The 16,757-nt window shown below is 32.3% G+C and overlaps 2 protein-coding genes across 2 annotated transcripts in view; one reads left to right on the top strand and one right to left on the bottom strand.

Annotated features, from left to right (window-relative positions):
- Positions 1–642: 642 nt before the first annotated feature.
- Positions 643–15,806, bottom strand: LOC144967186 (glia maturation factor beta-like). The gene is made up of 6 exons (XM_078904120.1): positions 15,668–15,806; positions 12,991–13,087; positions 7,963–8,012; positions 7,600–7,732; positions 4,549–4,622; positions 643–1,988 (listed from the first exon to the last, which is right to left on the bottom strand). The coding sequence occupies exons 1-6, from the start codon at positions 15,668–15,670 to the stop codon at positions 1,923–1,925; spliced, it is 423 nt and encodes a 140-aa protein (XP_078760246.1). The 5' UTR covers positions 15,671–15,806; the 3' UTR covers positions 643–1,922.
- LOC144967170 (tRNA (guanosine(18)-2'-O)-methyltransferase TARBP1-like) overlaps positions 14,268–16,757 on the top strand; it is a 55,041-nt gene continuing 52,551 nt past the window's right edge. Inside the window, exon 1 of the mRNA XM_078904109.1 lies at positions 14,268–14,667. The gene's annotated coding sequence lies outside the window, so the exon portion shown is untranslated. The remainder of the gene's footprint in view (positions 14,668–16,757) is intronic.

Here is a 16,757-nt window from a genome sequence, read left to right as displayed (position 1 = left end):
GTATATATATATATATATATATATATTTTTTTTTTTTTTTTTTTTTAAAACATGAAATAAACGACATTTCAGCCATTGGCCTTTGCCACTTTCTCTCACTTATAAAAAGTCCACACCAAATTTCATTCAGAACACAATGCCAGCGTTTCAAATTAATGTTATTGTTATGATTGTCGCTAAATCAGTACAATAGTATTAAGTTTAAATCCAGAAACCAAGGTGTTTTTTTTTGGTATTGTTTTGGTCTGAACCATCTTTTAACTCATCATAATTGGCTTTATTAGATTTTCTTGTGGTATGATACTTGCATCAAGCTGGTAGGCATTGGGTTTAAGTCAGTCTTTGAGCGTAGCATAGTTGAATCCTTGGAAAAGGCTCTTTACTCACATTCTCGCACTGTACTCAGGTGCAAAATGAGTATCTGGGACTTAACAGCGTTGTCTTTGTCAGACAAAGATGTAATATCACCTATCATACGTTATGTCTCCTCCTCCATATAATTGCTGCTGTTGGCTAGAGACCCCTTGTTAAGTGCAATTTTCGTGAATATTGCGCTATATAAATGCGCAAGTTTTTATTATTAATGGTAAAATTATCAGCAAAAGCCCTTATATTTTGGGCATCATGAACTTAAGCCAAGAGTCATTCTATATCTTTATTCAATCTATGAGCAAAAAAGAAAAAAAGAGAATAATTGTTAAAAGCAATGAAGACAATGACATGAATATGGAATGCCATCAAAGGTGAATAAAGAAATATGAGTTATCCGTTCAATTTTAATTTTAACTATAAAAATGTATGAATTGAAGAAAATAACTTGCCACAGTAACGTCAATTGGGGAAACTTTGCCTCTTGAATTTTGGACCAAAGAGAGATTGTTTAGTTTTGTGGCAATTCTTCCCTTTAATAAAAATTTGAGTCTTTTAACTGGCACAATAACTGCAACAAAGCTGAGATTATTCAAAATGCCCCAAATTCACATAGGCAAAGTATCCCCCTGAGGCAAAGTTACCCCAGTTGACGGTATTTTGATTTTAATACAATGAAACCTCGTGATACTGCCTCTTGCTACTTATCTAGTTTATCTTAATGACTTGTACGAATTGTATTAAATTCACAATAAATCAATTTTATATTCTGTCAGTTTTGTCCTCCCAAAAAATGGTTCCAAAATGGCAGTATTACAAGGTTTTACTGTAAATTTGTGAACAAGCAAAGAGATGTATCAAAAACACTTAATGTTCACATCGTGCACAAAATACAATCGCCACTTCTCAGATAAGATGACATAAATTATTCGGGAAAAAAAGAAATAATGACTTAAGTCCCAGTTTCAATTAAAAATCTGCTATCTTCCACAAATGTTAACTAATTACATTAAAATATTATAGTGAATTGAATATCAAATAGGGATCAGCCAGCTACCATAAATTTACCATAGGAATGTTCTTTATCATTTGAAGTATTGAAATCATACATTTTTGTTGCATAGATAAAAATAAGAGTTGTAGTGTCGTACAGTAATGATGTCTTTGCCTTGTAACCCTGAGGAATCAAAGTCTCATCTCATCGTCATGCTATGTGACCTTGAGTTGGTCACTTGGTCATGGCACATTAGATTTGTTTTTTACTCAAAGAAAAATTTCCTCATTGAAATGAAAAAACTACACTTGTATTTTTAAAAAAAGATTATGATTTTATATCATACTTAAAATAAACAACAAAATATACATCTATTTTGACTTTTATCTAAATTTTTAAGCAAAACACATAATTCTTCTCATTATAAAAAAAAGAGGATTTTTCTTTTCTTTTCATTTCAAATCTAACCAAGTCTCCTACTTTATGTAATTTTCAGTGACTGGCATTACATACAGTAGGAGACTAACAGAAAAATGTATTAATTTAATGTTAAACTTTTTCATTTTCTAACAGATAATTGTATATTTTCATCTGTAAATTCCTCGATGCTTCTGTATTCAATGACCTGGTAAGAGGAAAGATAAAGAAAAATTATGATAACACTCAATGTAAGCTCATAAAAATTTTTTTAAAAGAGTGACAGCTTCAACCAGTGAAAGTCCAAAAATAGTTGTTTTTCTATAATTATATCATAGATTGGAGGCGAAGTGGCTGAGTGGTTAAGTCAATGCACAATGACCCAGAAGGTCCTGGGTTCGAGCCCAGCTTCAGGCACTTTCGTTTTTTTCTTTGAGCAAGATTATTAACCTCCAATTTGCTCACTTGGACAACATGGATGATTCCTGTTGACATCAGACATCTTGTTTGATGAATTATCTATATTCCTTCGTGGAATGCCTTGGCGATGATATCTTATGATTTTGCGGCGGAAGGACATAATTTTAAAAAAATATTTATCATAGATAGCACAGAAGACCCTCTTACTCAATTTCATGACACAACAAATAAGTAAAATACAGTGGAACCTCCCGATTACGACACCTCCGAATAGTGACAACCTCCTGATAACGACATTGGCCCGTGGTCCCGATTTTTTTTCTATTTAAGATCAGTAAAAAAAAGCCTCCAAATAACGACGCAGTTTTTGATAAAACCTCAGAATAACGACATCATTTTGGCGATTTTCGGCAGTTTTCGTAGATATCTGATATTAAAAATACAGAGTATGAGTACTCAAAGTTTATAAAAACGATTCCTGCTTGAACCAATGATAACGCAGCTTTTGAAACCAATGAGAACGCAGCTTTTTTTGACGAATCTTGGCTGATATGCATTAATAAAAACCAAGGTATAAATGTAAGTGTAAGCAAGTAAACACAAAATCTTGGAAAATGTGATATTATGTGGTGATAGAAGTAGTAGTAGTAGTAGTAGTAGTAGTAGTAGTAGTAGTAGTAGTAGTAGTAGTAGTAGCAGAAGTAGTAGTAGTAATAATAATAATAATAATAATAATAGTAGTATAGTAGTATAATAGTAGTAGTAGTAGTAGTGGTAGTAGTTGTGCTTTTGTGGGAGGAGGTGGAATTTTATCTAACTCGCGGCGTCCGAATTACCTGTTTTTTGTTTGTTTTAAAGGGTTTTACAGCGCCTGTGACACATCTATGTCATATCAGCGCCAGTAAAAAGGAAGAAAATTGGATAGTAAAAAAACATTCTAGATTTACAATTGAAATGAGATAAGAAAAAGTAAGACAAAGGGGAATTGTTTAAATAGGGAACAGATGTAGATTCCAGGAGCACACTATCAGTTTACTCAGTTCAGATCACCTAAAATTCTCATCCAGACACACGCACAAGAACCCTCTAAGAGGAATACACTACAATGTTTTGTTTGTTTTGTCAATGTTAATAAAAACTGGTCCCGCGGGCCTTACCACGCCCACTTTGTCGCCATCTTGGAAACCTCTAAATAACGATTCCTCCGGATAACGACATAAAAACTCGGTCCCGTGGCATGTCGTTATCGGGAGGTTCCACTGTAGTCATATGAGCAAGATTTACATATACATATATACTTGCACAGTTAATCTTAAAAGACAAAATTTTTCATCTAAAGTTATGCATACCAATTTAAGATTGGTTTCTGTGACTGTGACTGTATATTATTTTTAATCAAATACATAATTTATGATATATGGAGAGGTACTATGCACAAATAAAATCACAGTTAAGAGGTCCCATAAAATGAAGCTTAGTTGAAGAACTAAGAAGTACAATGTAAGAAAAATAGGCTTTGAATTGTGCTGAACTCAGATGTTTGCTTCGCTGACTTGAATCATTTACCTGAATTTGCTCCCATCACAAACTAATTCAATATATAATTAAATTTTTTGCTGAATTTGGTTTCTTGTCTTACTTACCTTCTACTCGAGATCTTGGATAAGATTGGAGATGCCATGAAGCACCATCCCTCTCTGATTGGGTTTTATATAACTACAGTTAAACTGTTAAGTGAACCTTTTAACCATAATGTGCATGTCTTCCTTTTATAAGAGAAAGGGGGCTATCGAACCATGTGTTAACTAAGTCATGTTTTATACAGTTAATCAACAGCAGGTTTTGCTATTCACACTAAGGCATGTTTTGTTTTTGATTGGGATCTTTAAGAAATTATTGAGAAACCTCTGAGTTTGGTCATCTAAGACTAGCAAATGTCTTACATTGCTTTTAGGATCCCATTGTAGTTTTTTTAAAATTCCCTTGTCATATTTTCAGCAGTCGTTGACTTAATAATTTTAATGATTCTATCATCTCCCTTTTACTAAGCAGTAATACAAACTTAAAGTTTCACAAGTGCCCTTTACCCTCTGAAAACAAACAAACATGTACTTCATGTGGGGGAAGTGTGGCTCAGCGGTACAGTCCTGGCTTTGTACCAAAAGGTACTGAGGTCGATCACCCACCACTGCGCTGTGTGGCCTTGAACAAGTCACCTCGCCCTAGCTCAATTTGTGGCGCTGCACTGCGGCTGACGCCTGGGTTATTCCACCAAGGGAATAGACCCTCGAAACAAATTTCCCCTATCTTCTAATCTTTTAAAATTTACTCAAAATGATCAATCATACCTTGGTAAAGCCTCCTGCTGTAACCAATTTACCTTTTGATCCAGCATACAGCATTTGAAGCTCAGGATTGCAACCTGTGTTAAGAAGAAAAAAAAATCGATTCCCTGGTATTTATTGCATATTACATTGTGTGATAGGCCAAGAGGGATGATGCCTTATCTTGTAACTACTTGAAGGAATAAAGTGTGTGATCAGTGCCCTTCCATGGTAACAACAGTTAACAAACTCTGGCCCTGACAACGAGCCTTTGAGTAAGGCAATTTAAGCATATTATCTCATTCGACTTACTTATGAATGAGTATTTAGCATATGCAGTCAGAAATTGTGACAATGGTAATTTTAAAAAGTACATCTTACAAAACAACTTGTACTATTAGCAATGAAAGTTTGGCTCCATACAGGAAAATTCATTAAATATATTAAAGTGCATTTAGCATGCTGATACTATAAAAATGCTCTTGATTTACTTCACAACTAGCTGTACCAACAAAAGTAATTTTCAAAAGTAATAAGAAATAGGACAGCAAAACATGGTTCCATTTTGGCTAGTGTAAAATATATCCATTTTGTACATTGTGTTATTATGTCATGAAAAACACTTCATCTTGCATTTTTCGTACAATGGAGTTTAAAACAATATTTAAAATATTATATCAAAAGAAAGTGCTAAGCAACAATTTGAGATGATGTAATATAAAGCAGAAATTTTAAAGATGAAAGATTTCCTGAAACTAGGGCAGAATTAAACAGATGAAATTTTCTTTAAGAGTAAGAGATAATAATGATATCTAATGTAGAATGACTATAATGATTAAAAATTGACAAAAAAATGTTTTAATCATTATCATGTCTTAAAGAAAATATATATAATATTTTAAGTATAATTTTGTTCAACTTCTACAATATTGTTTCGAGCATTTACTCTCTTCAGGAAGTGAAAGTGAAAGTAGATTGTTGTGATTAATTTTTATTTCCGGTTGTCATATCGCGTCTTTGGCTTGGTGGTTATGGTGGTTCATAATTGCATAAAAAGTGTTTGTTTCTATGTCTGCATGAAGATGTCAGTTTGTTTCTTTTATTGACTGTTGCCATGTTCGGTTTTGTGATGATGTAGAATTTGTCTTCCAAGCAGAGGTTGCAAATTTTAAATGAGGGGGTGTACGACTGTACTCTGGAGATGGTTTTCCATGTAATGCTGTGTTGTATGTAGTTTGTGTATGTTTTTGAAGGAAGACTTGTGCAGGTTGTATCTGGTTTAGAATGAACACTCTGCCAAGCCTATATATGTTTCTTATTTTGATGTATCTGATCTTGGGCTTGGTAGAAAACGTTTTGTGTCAGGCAATTGCCATTTCGTGGGCATGTTACCTGGATCCTGCAGTTATATTTTTTCTGCCAGGTGTCAGGTTGCTGTTGGGTTGTTCTGGCTGTGATAGTTTTCGTTTGTTGGAGAAAATGTTTTGTATGTTTGGTATGTGGATGTATTCTATTTTGATGGTGTTTTTGTTTGTGATGGGGAATAGGATGTGACTTGTGGGAAGCATTTTTGTAGCAGATTGAAGAACTTATTACTGATGGAGGTTGTCACATTCTTGCTGTAGGGTGGGTTGAACCACGTGTTCTATTTAGTTTTCTTTGACATTGTTTTTTTTTTTATTGGAGTGGCTATGGTGTTTTCTTCATATTTTAGCTTATAGCCACTTTTTTTTTGTAGTTCATCTGTGTATGGTGGAGTTGCTTAGTTAAATATGTGGTTGTTTGTTGAGTTGTTAGATAGTCAATTGTTTTTGGTCTCTGGAATGTTGTTTATTATAGATGGCGGGTGGTTGCTAAGTCTATGGATGTACAATGGGATGATGTTAGGTTTTAGAAATATTTGGTAGATGCCATTGACGTTGATCAGATTGATAGTTATGTCAAGGAAATTTAATGTCTTCTTGTTTGCTTCGATTGTAATTTTAAGATTGTTGTCCTGGAAGATTTTACATATTTTTTAATTTATATTTTCAGTCTCTCTTTGTCTTTTATTGCACAATACAAGCCCATCATCTCTGAATAGTCCTATCTTTATGTCAAGATGTTGTAGTTGGGGAAGTAGGTATAGTCCGACAAGCATGCATGTTTCTGCTCCATTGTAGCTTCCCATGGTGACATCAACGTTCATGAATTTTTGTTGTCGATGCTACTCCATTGTTATGTAATGATGCTCTTCGAGTGCAGGATAATATGGGTTTCCTCTTCGGTGATGTTGACAAAAGTGTTCAGGAATTGTAGTGCTTTAAGAAGTAGGGTTTTGGTAACCGAATGGTAGAAATTATAGATGTCAAAGACGACTGACTGTGTTTTGTTAATGCTTGTTTTCTATGTTCCTTTACCAATTGATAACTTCCTTGGTGTTTTTCCATTGATTGAATTCAGTTTCCTTGATGATTTTGGTGTTGATTATGTCTAAGATCTGATTGCTTATTTTTCTGATTTGTGATTTGCATGGGTTTTCGAGTTGGCATTGGACATTGTTGCGAAAGTTGGGTTAGTGGTCTTAATACTTAATAGTGATGAAGGCATTTGATTTTGCTGTGGTGTCTATTGTCACTTAGTGGTAGATTTTTGGCGATGCTTTTGTCTTCTGCTGTAGTGTCAAGTGTCGTAGATGGTGTTTGTTTCCTGTACTCTGCTTGGATGTTTTTGTCAAGTAAATTAATGTAATCCTTAGGGAGCAGTTTGTAGAAATTTGTGGTTTTGTCATATATATATTATAAAAATAAAACCATGAAATAATAGTACTCAACTTTTTGATAAAAGGAGCTATCTATAAACTATTTCAAGTATAAGTATGATCAACTTCTACAATATTGTTTACAGTACAATATAATGTTGCAAATAAAAGTCTATGTCATTTGAAAGTTTTGTTTGTGTCTATTAAAATTTAAATGTTTTTCTTGTATAACGTATGCTTTACCCTAAATCTTTTAAGGCGCTCTGTTTTTGCTTTTTCTCCCAGTTATTGTATTATAAGAGATGAGGGAAATATGTACAGAAATCTCTTTTCACCTTGTGGAGAGAGAAAAACAAATGCCAACGGATAAGACAGACGTCCATCATCATGTTTCAAAGGGTAACAGATGGCTACATATCTTGGCTGCTGAGGTGGAATTTCATTAACAATTTCCTCAATTGTCGTATCCTAAAATCAGAGATAAATATAAAAATAATTCACAATCATTCTTTTATTTAAAGGAAATTATTCTTTATGATTTCTACAATCAAGCAGTTTCATCTTTTAAATAAACTGCCATTGTTAGTGCAATGCACCTTGAATGAAAAATTTATATTTTAAATTTGTCCACATTTTTAAAAAAATTTAAATTATAAAAAAAATTAAAGAGATTATTATCTACTAAGACAAATCTTTACCTCCCACTCTTCTTCCACATCAATTAGTAGCTTGGCCTTTTGAATTTTCACTGGGAGGAAAAAAAGGTAAGAAAGAATATTTTAAAATGTAAAAAGTCTCGCCAATTAATTTGAAATTTAAAGATAAAAATCGGTTATAAATTCAATTAGTTTGAAAATACTCAATCACAATAAGTGACATTGTGCCATAGGTGTAGAATAATGAGTAAAGAAGCTTGTGGTTGTTATTTGTTTGTTTTTTGATTCAATGCACCTATCTTTTATCCTCTATTTCTGTGAACTGGTTCCGACTGGTGCAGAGTACAGCTATGAAGCACAAAGTAAACTTGTCATGTACTTTTGCAAGGGAGTTAAGAATAGAAAAGTGAGGTGTAAACCATACACTACTTGCAAAGCATTTTGATAATTTCTGTTAAACCAGTTTGTCAATCCTTTGTATAAAAAAATTATGTACTTTACATGTTTAGATCCTTTATTTTCTTATATTTTTGTAATTTTAAAGTATTTGTAAGAAAATTGAGTGTGCTTATAAGCCGAGTCCCTATCAGTAATTAAGGGGAAAATTTATATATCGTATGGTAAAATTTCTGTTTCATGCTTATTGTTGGATCATGCTTATAAATGGAGACCACTGTATTATTATTATTATTATTATTATTATTATTTATTATTATTATTATTATTATTATTATTATTAATTATTATTATTATTATTATATTATTATTATTATTATTATTATTATTATTATTATTATTATTATTATTATTATTATTATTATTATTATTATTATTATTATTATTATTATTATTATTATTATTATTATTATTATTATTATTATTATTATATTATTATTATTATTATTATTATTATTGTTATTATTATTATTATTAATGAATTGATTAATTAACTAATTAATTAATTAATTAATTATGCTCTTCCACCACAACATCATAAGGTATTGTCGCCTAGGCATTCCAAGAAGGAATAAAGATAATTCATCAAACAAGATGTCTGATGTCAACATGAATTACCCATGTTGTCCAAGTGAGCAAATTGGGTGATAATAATCTTACCCAAGGAAAAAAATGAATGTGCCTGAAGCGGGGATCGAACCCAGGACCTTCCAGGTCACAGTGTAATGCCTTAACCACTCGGCCACTTTGGCTGATATTATTATTATTATTATTATTATTATTATTATTATTATTATTATTATTATTATTATTATTATTATTATTATTATTATTATTATTATTATTATTATCATTATTATTATTATTATTATTATTATTATCATCATCATTGTTACGTGTTGTCATCATAATATAAGTTGGTTACAACAATAAGTTAATAAGGTTTGTTAAAGGTCAAAGCGTAAATAGTATTTTAAATATAATAAATGAACAAGGATGTATTCAGGTTAAGATGGGTACTTACATAAAACAGTGCATACATGATATCTAAACGAGAGTAGGAACACAACTGGCTTTAGGCTAATACTACTAGATATAATATAGGCTGACAGGATGCAAAGGAGAGAGAAGGGTACAATACATTCCATTGTTAGGTGTGACAGAGATAAGTACTGGGGAGAACGGTCATGATTAATTACTTATATAGAGAAGTTGGATAGGTACTACAAGGGTAGTGCTACAAGTGTATACGCACATAACAATCATCATTATTATTACTATTATTATTATCATTATTATTATTATTATTATTATATTATTATTATTATTATTATTATTATTATTATTATTATTATTATTATCAACATTATTGTTGTTGTTATTCTTGTTGTTGATGTCATTATTATTATAAAATAATTACTGAATTGAAATAATACTGAAATAATTAATCAGTCTCTGCAAACTGGTATCGTTCCCTCTTGTTTTAAGGCAGCTCTGATACCCCACTTTTAAACAAACCCTCTTTAGACCAAAATGATTTTTAAAACTACAGATATGTATCAAACCTTCACTTTATTTTTAAAATCATGGAAAAAGCAGTTCTTCACCAATTAAATTTGCATTTAAAAGTGTATTATCTATATGAGCCATTCCAATCAGCTTATCTGTCATCTGCATTTTTTGCCAAATTGGGACCTAAAATTTGCCAAAAGTTGCCAAAAACAACCCCCAAAATTTGCCAAGAAATTTGCCCAAAAAATTTGCTGAGGAGAACTAAGCGTTTCAGTAAAAATTAACAAAAATATATATAAAAGACAATTTATTACATTTAAGGAGGCTACATTTATTAATTTACACAATAGCGTTGTTACAAAGATTTTAAAGGATCATTATCCGTAGAGAGTAGCTTCCCTTGGTTTGGGCCCAGGCAAAGCTGCAACATTTCTCAAGTTTCGCACTTTTTTTTTCATTATTTTGTTTTCGCTTCTTTTTTTTGCCCAAAATTTGCCACGCGATTTGCCAATTTTCCCAAAATTTGCCACGATTTGCCAATTTTGGGAAATTTGCCAAAATTTGCGGATCGCCCTGATATTTGCGGCTGCAAAAAATGCAGATGACAGGCTTATAGGGAAAACCATAGAACATAGACTGCACTGTTAAGGGTGGTAAATGATTTGAGTTTAATTGCTGACAAAAATGAGGTGGACATTTTATGTATGTTGGACTTATCGACTGCATTTGACACGATTGACCACAACATTCTGTTGAATCGACTCAAACGTCTTTTTGGTATCCAGGGATATGCACTGAAATGAATCTTATATAACGAATCGTCGACAGACTGTTGTGATTAAAAATGTCAAATAATCTGATCATCCTCTGAAAATTTGGTGTGCCACAGGGATCAGTACTGGGTCCAGTTCTTTTTACAGTGTACATGAAACCCCTTGGATCAATTAATTTCTGATTTTAATCTAAATTACCAATTTTATGCAGATGATAGTCAAATCTTTAAATCAGCAACTTACGACGATGTACATATTTTAATTGAACATTTCCAATCTTGCTTTGTTAAATTAAAAACTTGGATGGAACTGAATAGACTAAAACTTTACGATAGTAAGACTGAAATAATATTTATTGCTAGGCCAGCAATCCTTAAAAATGTAGAGTGTGAATCAATCGTTTCAGGAAATAGTGTAATTGAAACTGCTAAGGTTGGTCAAAGTTTAGGTGTAGTTATTGATTCAGATTTGTCTTTTACCAGCCAATTACAGTGCAGCCCCGATGTAACGACATCCGTTATAGCGATATTCCCTGTATAACGACATGGTACTCAGGTCCCATTTTATTTTACTATATATCATTAGTAATAAAAAACCCTCTATAGCAACGTACATTTCAGCAAAACCCCTGTATAACGACATTTCTGGTCCGACAAACCTTGAAGGTGTTTGTCTACCATGAAATTGTTCGTAACTATTACAAGTGGTATATTCCATTCTATGTATGTTGTCTACTCGTAATAAGCCCAGAGCTAGTTCTTATTGTAGCCAATGAAAACGCTTCTTTTTCAGCCAATCAATAGTCACATTTGTACAACACCGCAGCCAATCAGAAGGCTCGCATTTCACCCAATGAATGCCTGTGACAGGTCAACACTGGACTGTTTATAAATCCTTTGTCCACTCTCCATTCATTGCCGGTCCCAAGCCCGGATAAACTACAGAGGGAAAATGAAAAAGTATACATTCACTACACAAGACCCAAAACACCTCCTGATATACACACATAGGAAACCTCTCTGTAACGACATCCCTCTATAACGACACGTTTTCCCGGTCCCGACGATGTCGTTATATCGAGGTTGCACTGTAAATCATATCGTTAGTTTATGAATGTGGAAATTAGAAGAATACGTAGTGTTAGATATCTCATTACAAGAGACATCTCTGCCTTGTCAGTTAATTCTCTAATACTGTCAAAGCTACATTATTGCAATTCTCTCCTCTCATCCTTAAATAAAGTCAAAATAAAATCCCTTTAGGTAGTCCAGAACAATGCTGCCAGGCTTATATATTAGAAAGAGGAGAAATCAATCTGCATCGGGTTTGCTAAGAGAACTCCACTGGCTTCCCGTTGAGAAACGTATAGAATATAAAATCTGTACTATTGTTTTTAAATCACTGCACTCTGATTGTCCTGGATATATTAATGACAAGCTTAAATTCTACACCTCAGCCAGAAATCTGAGATCAAAGTCTGATAATCACATACTTGTGAAGCCAAAATTGGCGAGCATCTGTTTGAATATTCGGCACCCCTTATCTGGAACTCCCTTCCAAGATATATTAGAGACATTAATGATGCAGAATTCTTTAAAAAATACCTTAAAACGTTTCTTTTTAATATGCAGCACTGTAGAATTATATTGATTTGTTTCATATTGCATTTTTGAGTGAAAGTAGCAACGTGAGTGTTAAGCGCGTTGAGCTTGTTGATATACGGGATAAGGTGCTATATAAAAACGATATTACTATTATCATTATTATTATTATTATTATTATTATTATTATTATTATTATTATTATTATTATTATTATATTATTATTATTATTATTATTATTATTATTATTATTATCATCATTATTATTATTGTAGAGAGAACATTTCAAAAAGCAAACCTACACCTATTATTGTTGTCATTAGTGTTTCATTGTACTATGAATTTTGTACATTTATGAATCATGCGATCATGACCAATTTTCAACTACCTGTGTTCTATGATTATGTATGAGACAGTATTTTTCGATTTTACATTGGTGTATTGATATGTTTTTCCTTATATTCAGAGTTGTGTGGAACTGTCTCTGAATGATACAATGCAAGCTATATGAGATTCTGCAATTATAAACTATTGTACAAGGCTAATAAAAGGATAATTCCTATATTAAGCCTTTAGTAAGATAAGATAAGTGTGCGATGGAGGTGAATGTTAGGATAAGAAGCACGAGAAATGTATGTGATGTCACTGCTTTAAAATCATAAGAACAAATACACACTTTCTTCATAAATGAAACCAATACCTTAAACAATCATAACCATTTTACTTACTCAATACTGCACCCAATGTTTTTTCCTTTCTGAATCTGAATTTCTTCAATTTTGCTGTCAATTCTTCAGACAAGTCACAGATCGCATAATCTTGTGCCTGAAAAAAGACAAGGTCAGGTATCAAAACGAGCAATAGTTCAATTTTTACAAATAATTTAAGAATTTAAAATGAGCAAATGAAGATGTTTATTTATTAAATATAGCTAGAGATTACTTTGAGTTTTCGTGGTTTATTTGAATTTTTTTTTTTTTGGGGGGGGGGGGGGGGGGGGGGGGGGGGGGGGGGGGGGGGGGGGGTAATATGATTTTCACTTCTCTTTATTGAGTAGATTTAATTAACGGTTTGCCCTCCTTAAAAATGAAGGACAGACAATACCAAAAAAAAAAAAAATATCTAAAACCCGTAAAAAACATTATAAACTCAAAAGACTTCCTGGCTAGCGGCTCATTTCACTACGATAATTTGAGTTTCGCTGGTCTACACTCCACCCAGGAATCAGAAGGCTGTCATTTTCTGAATTAAAAATTCACCCCATACACCGGAGCATACTCAATGTCTCAATCGTTTCTATGTTATATGTTTGTGTTGAGAATATTGGCTATTAAGCTTAACTGCTGGTCAAAGTTATTCGCGATGGTGGTGTACGAACGAATCGGCGGTCTCAAGAAGTGGGTGAGAGAGGGATCTAGTAATGACTTTGAGTTTGAAACGAATATTTTTGTGTTCGTGGATAGCTCACACGGTAGAGCCACGCTCTCACCTGCCAGGCGGAGTTGTCGTACCAATAAGGTCGCAGGTTCAAACCCCACCACCGCCGCGAAAAATTTTTATTCTCTATTGTCTTCTGGCACTTTTCTATTCACTTCATATCTTGTTGTCATTATTCCCAGACGCCTGTCTGGGGATAATAAAAATTCGTTATCCCCAGACAGGTGTCTGGGGATAACCAATTTTTGTTATCCCCAGACACCTGTCTGAGGATACTATCCCCAGACGCATTTAGCAAGTGGGCAGAAACATTTTATGCAAAATGCCAAACTAGGCGTGAAAAATACCAAATATTCTGGAAAAAATACTAGTGGTTGTGTCCCAAAACAGTTAATATATCAAGTGATATTTAACACAAGATGAAAGTAAATAGTGATCAAATGTCAAATCCAGCTCTTTAAAAAAAAATATTTTAAAGCAAATGGATCAATGAAATTTCTTTTGTTACTTTGATCTGAAAACGTCAAACTGGCAATTCGACTTTTTATTTTCAACCAGGAAGAAAGTTGTTAATCATCAAATCTGTTCATAGTCCACCAACCATTTAAATTTTCATTACCAACCTACCTGTTAACTTTATTGATCATCTCTTGTTTCTATAATTTGCTCATTCTGGCCACAATTTTGGGGACGACGGGAATAATTTTTATGTCGCGGACGAATTCCTAGGCCATGGTGTTGTCCGCCCCAAAACCCAAAACCCACACCTGTTATTTTCCTGTCTGCTTCGCACAAGACAATACAATTTAGTATCACACGTCCACAAAACTAGATCCAACAACATATTTTTATTCGAATCAGAGATGAAAATAACTACCAAAACAAGGAAGCAAAAATGGTGGAAATATGTTTAGCTCATATATGAATTTAAAATATTCCGATAGCGGTATGGATAGGCAGCTCAGTGGGTAAGGCCACCTTTCATTTTACTCCTTTTAGCTGCACAGATTCGACCCAGACGCGACCGCCCCCCCCACTCATTTTTTTTTTTTTTTTTTTCCCTTTTCTTTCTTTCTTCCCAATTGATTTTCATTGTTTTCACTTTTGTTCCGAGTTCCGAGCAAGAGGTTTTTTTTAATCAGTTGAATTTTTTATTTCTCCGATAATATTATTTCATTATTTAATTTGCTCTAGATCTATTATTGTTTTTTTTTTGTTTTGGTCAATGATAAATAATAATAATAATAATAATAATAATATATAATAATAATAATAATAATAATAATAATAATAATAATAATAATAATAATAATAATTTAATATTTGTTATTATTATTACTATTACCATCATAATCATTATTATATTATTATCAATAATAGTATTATTTTTATTATTAATACTCTTATTATCATACTATTATTATTATTATTATTATATTATTATTATTATTATTATTATATTATTATTATTATATATTATATTATTATTATTATTATTATTATTATTATTATTATTATTATTATTATTATTATTATTATTATTATTATTATTATTATTGTTAACACTATTCCCTGCTCCGAGGAAAATCTCTCTTTTTCTTTTTTCTTTTTATATTTTGACCTAAACCTTAGAGTTTTTTGTTTGCTAAACCTTTATGTAAATGTTCCGTTTCAGAGCATGAATTTCTTAAATTGTTTTTATTCTTAAGACAATTATTGTTTTTACTATCTGATTGGAAAAAATATTATAACTCTTGCTTCTTAACTAAGACGAATGTTGAATATAATGTACTTTTTCGACTGTTCTTGTTAATTAAGTGTAATACAGGAACATCAGTCCACTCTACTGTTTTAAATATAATTTTATGACATCGCGAGTGTGTATCTTTGAGTTGACTGGAGACAGTAAAATCGTAACTCTACCGAGTATACGAAATGTTCGAAAATCGTTATTAGAATATAACTTACCATTTCAAATGATTGTCTCGATTATCCAGAAATTTCCTATTCAGTTCGAAAAATACCGTCAGTTTCTATGTTTTGATATTATTCCAATATTTCCTGAGATTGACGATGCTTGTGGGTCACGCCCACTTTTCAAATTGCCTGATAGTCAATGATAAAGGTGTCAAAAGCAAAGATCCATAAACCCAAAGAGAAATCATATAATAAATTTGTACCTTAAAAACAGGTTGTTGTAATGAGGGACAAATGCAGTCGTTTTTTATGTCGATTGGATATCTTTTACTTTTTTTTTTTAATTGACAGTGATAAATACAAATAACGCGCAATTTTACCCCCCGTTATTTTCATTGAATTGATTAAAACACATTTTATTTTCAAAGGCATTCTAAGCATATGTCAATGGTATTTCAAAAATATGATTTGATATTTGATAATTGAGTTTCTTTTTTATAATTGGTTTTCTCCATTTTTCTCCCCCCCCCCCCCCCCCCCCCCCCCCCTCAAACGCTCAATAAATTGACAACCATGCAAAAATTAATTCTTGTAGAGTGATACCAGATGTGCTAATTTGAAGGAACTCCATTCCGTTGTCATGTAAGAAACTTGCCATCGGACTAGTAGTGCATTAGCCACTCCCACGCCTCGTTCTGAAAAAAGTCCGCGAAATTAAAGGGGAGGCAAGAGAAAATCAGCTGATCGTTAAAATAGTAACAGAAAAGTGGAGGTGCTCGGCAATGAATGCAAGAAAGACATTTAAAACGCCGTAAAAATGTTTAAAAATCACTTAATGTTATAATTACCATCCATAACAACCTGTCAAATTCACATATGTAAGATGTCAAGCCAAAATTAATAATAAAATAATAAAGAACACGATTGACCGGTGGTCCGTTGACTACACATGCATACGAGTACCAGAAATATTTTGTAAACAATGTAACACAATATAATGTGTAAGTTTCAAAGCAAATGCAACCACAAATAACATCAAAGAACAATGTGGGACTACTGTTTTAATTTCATAAAACCAAACGTATATTTTCTGCCCCCGATATTGAACGTGTAGTTAGTATGTATCGTACAAACAACATTC

This window comes from Berghia stephanieae, chromosome 1 (genome assembly GCF_034508935.2).
Source record: "Berghia stephanieae isolate SIO BIC M18660-M18661 chromosome 1, UCSD_Bste_1.3, whole genome shotgun sequence".
Lineage (NCBI taxonomy): Eukaryota > Metazoa > Mollusca > Gastropoda > Nudibranchia > Aeolidiidae > Berghia > Berghia stephanieae.
Note: the sequence above shows the minus strand (reverse complement) of the source record. Positions and strands in the feature narration are given on the sequence as shown.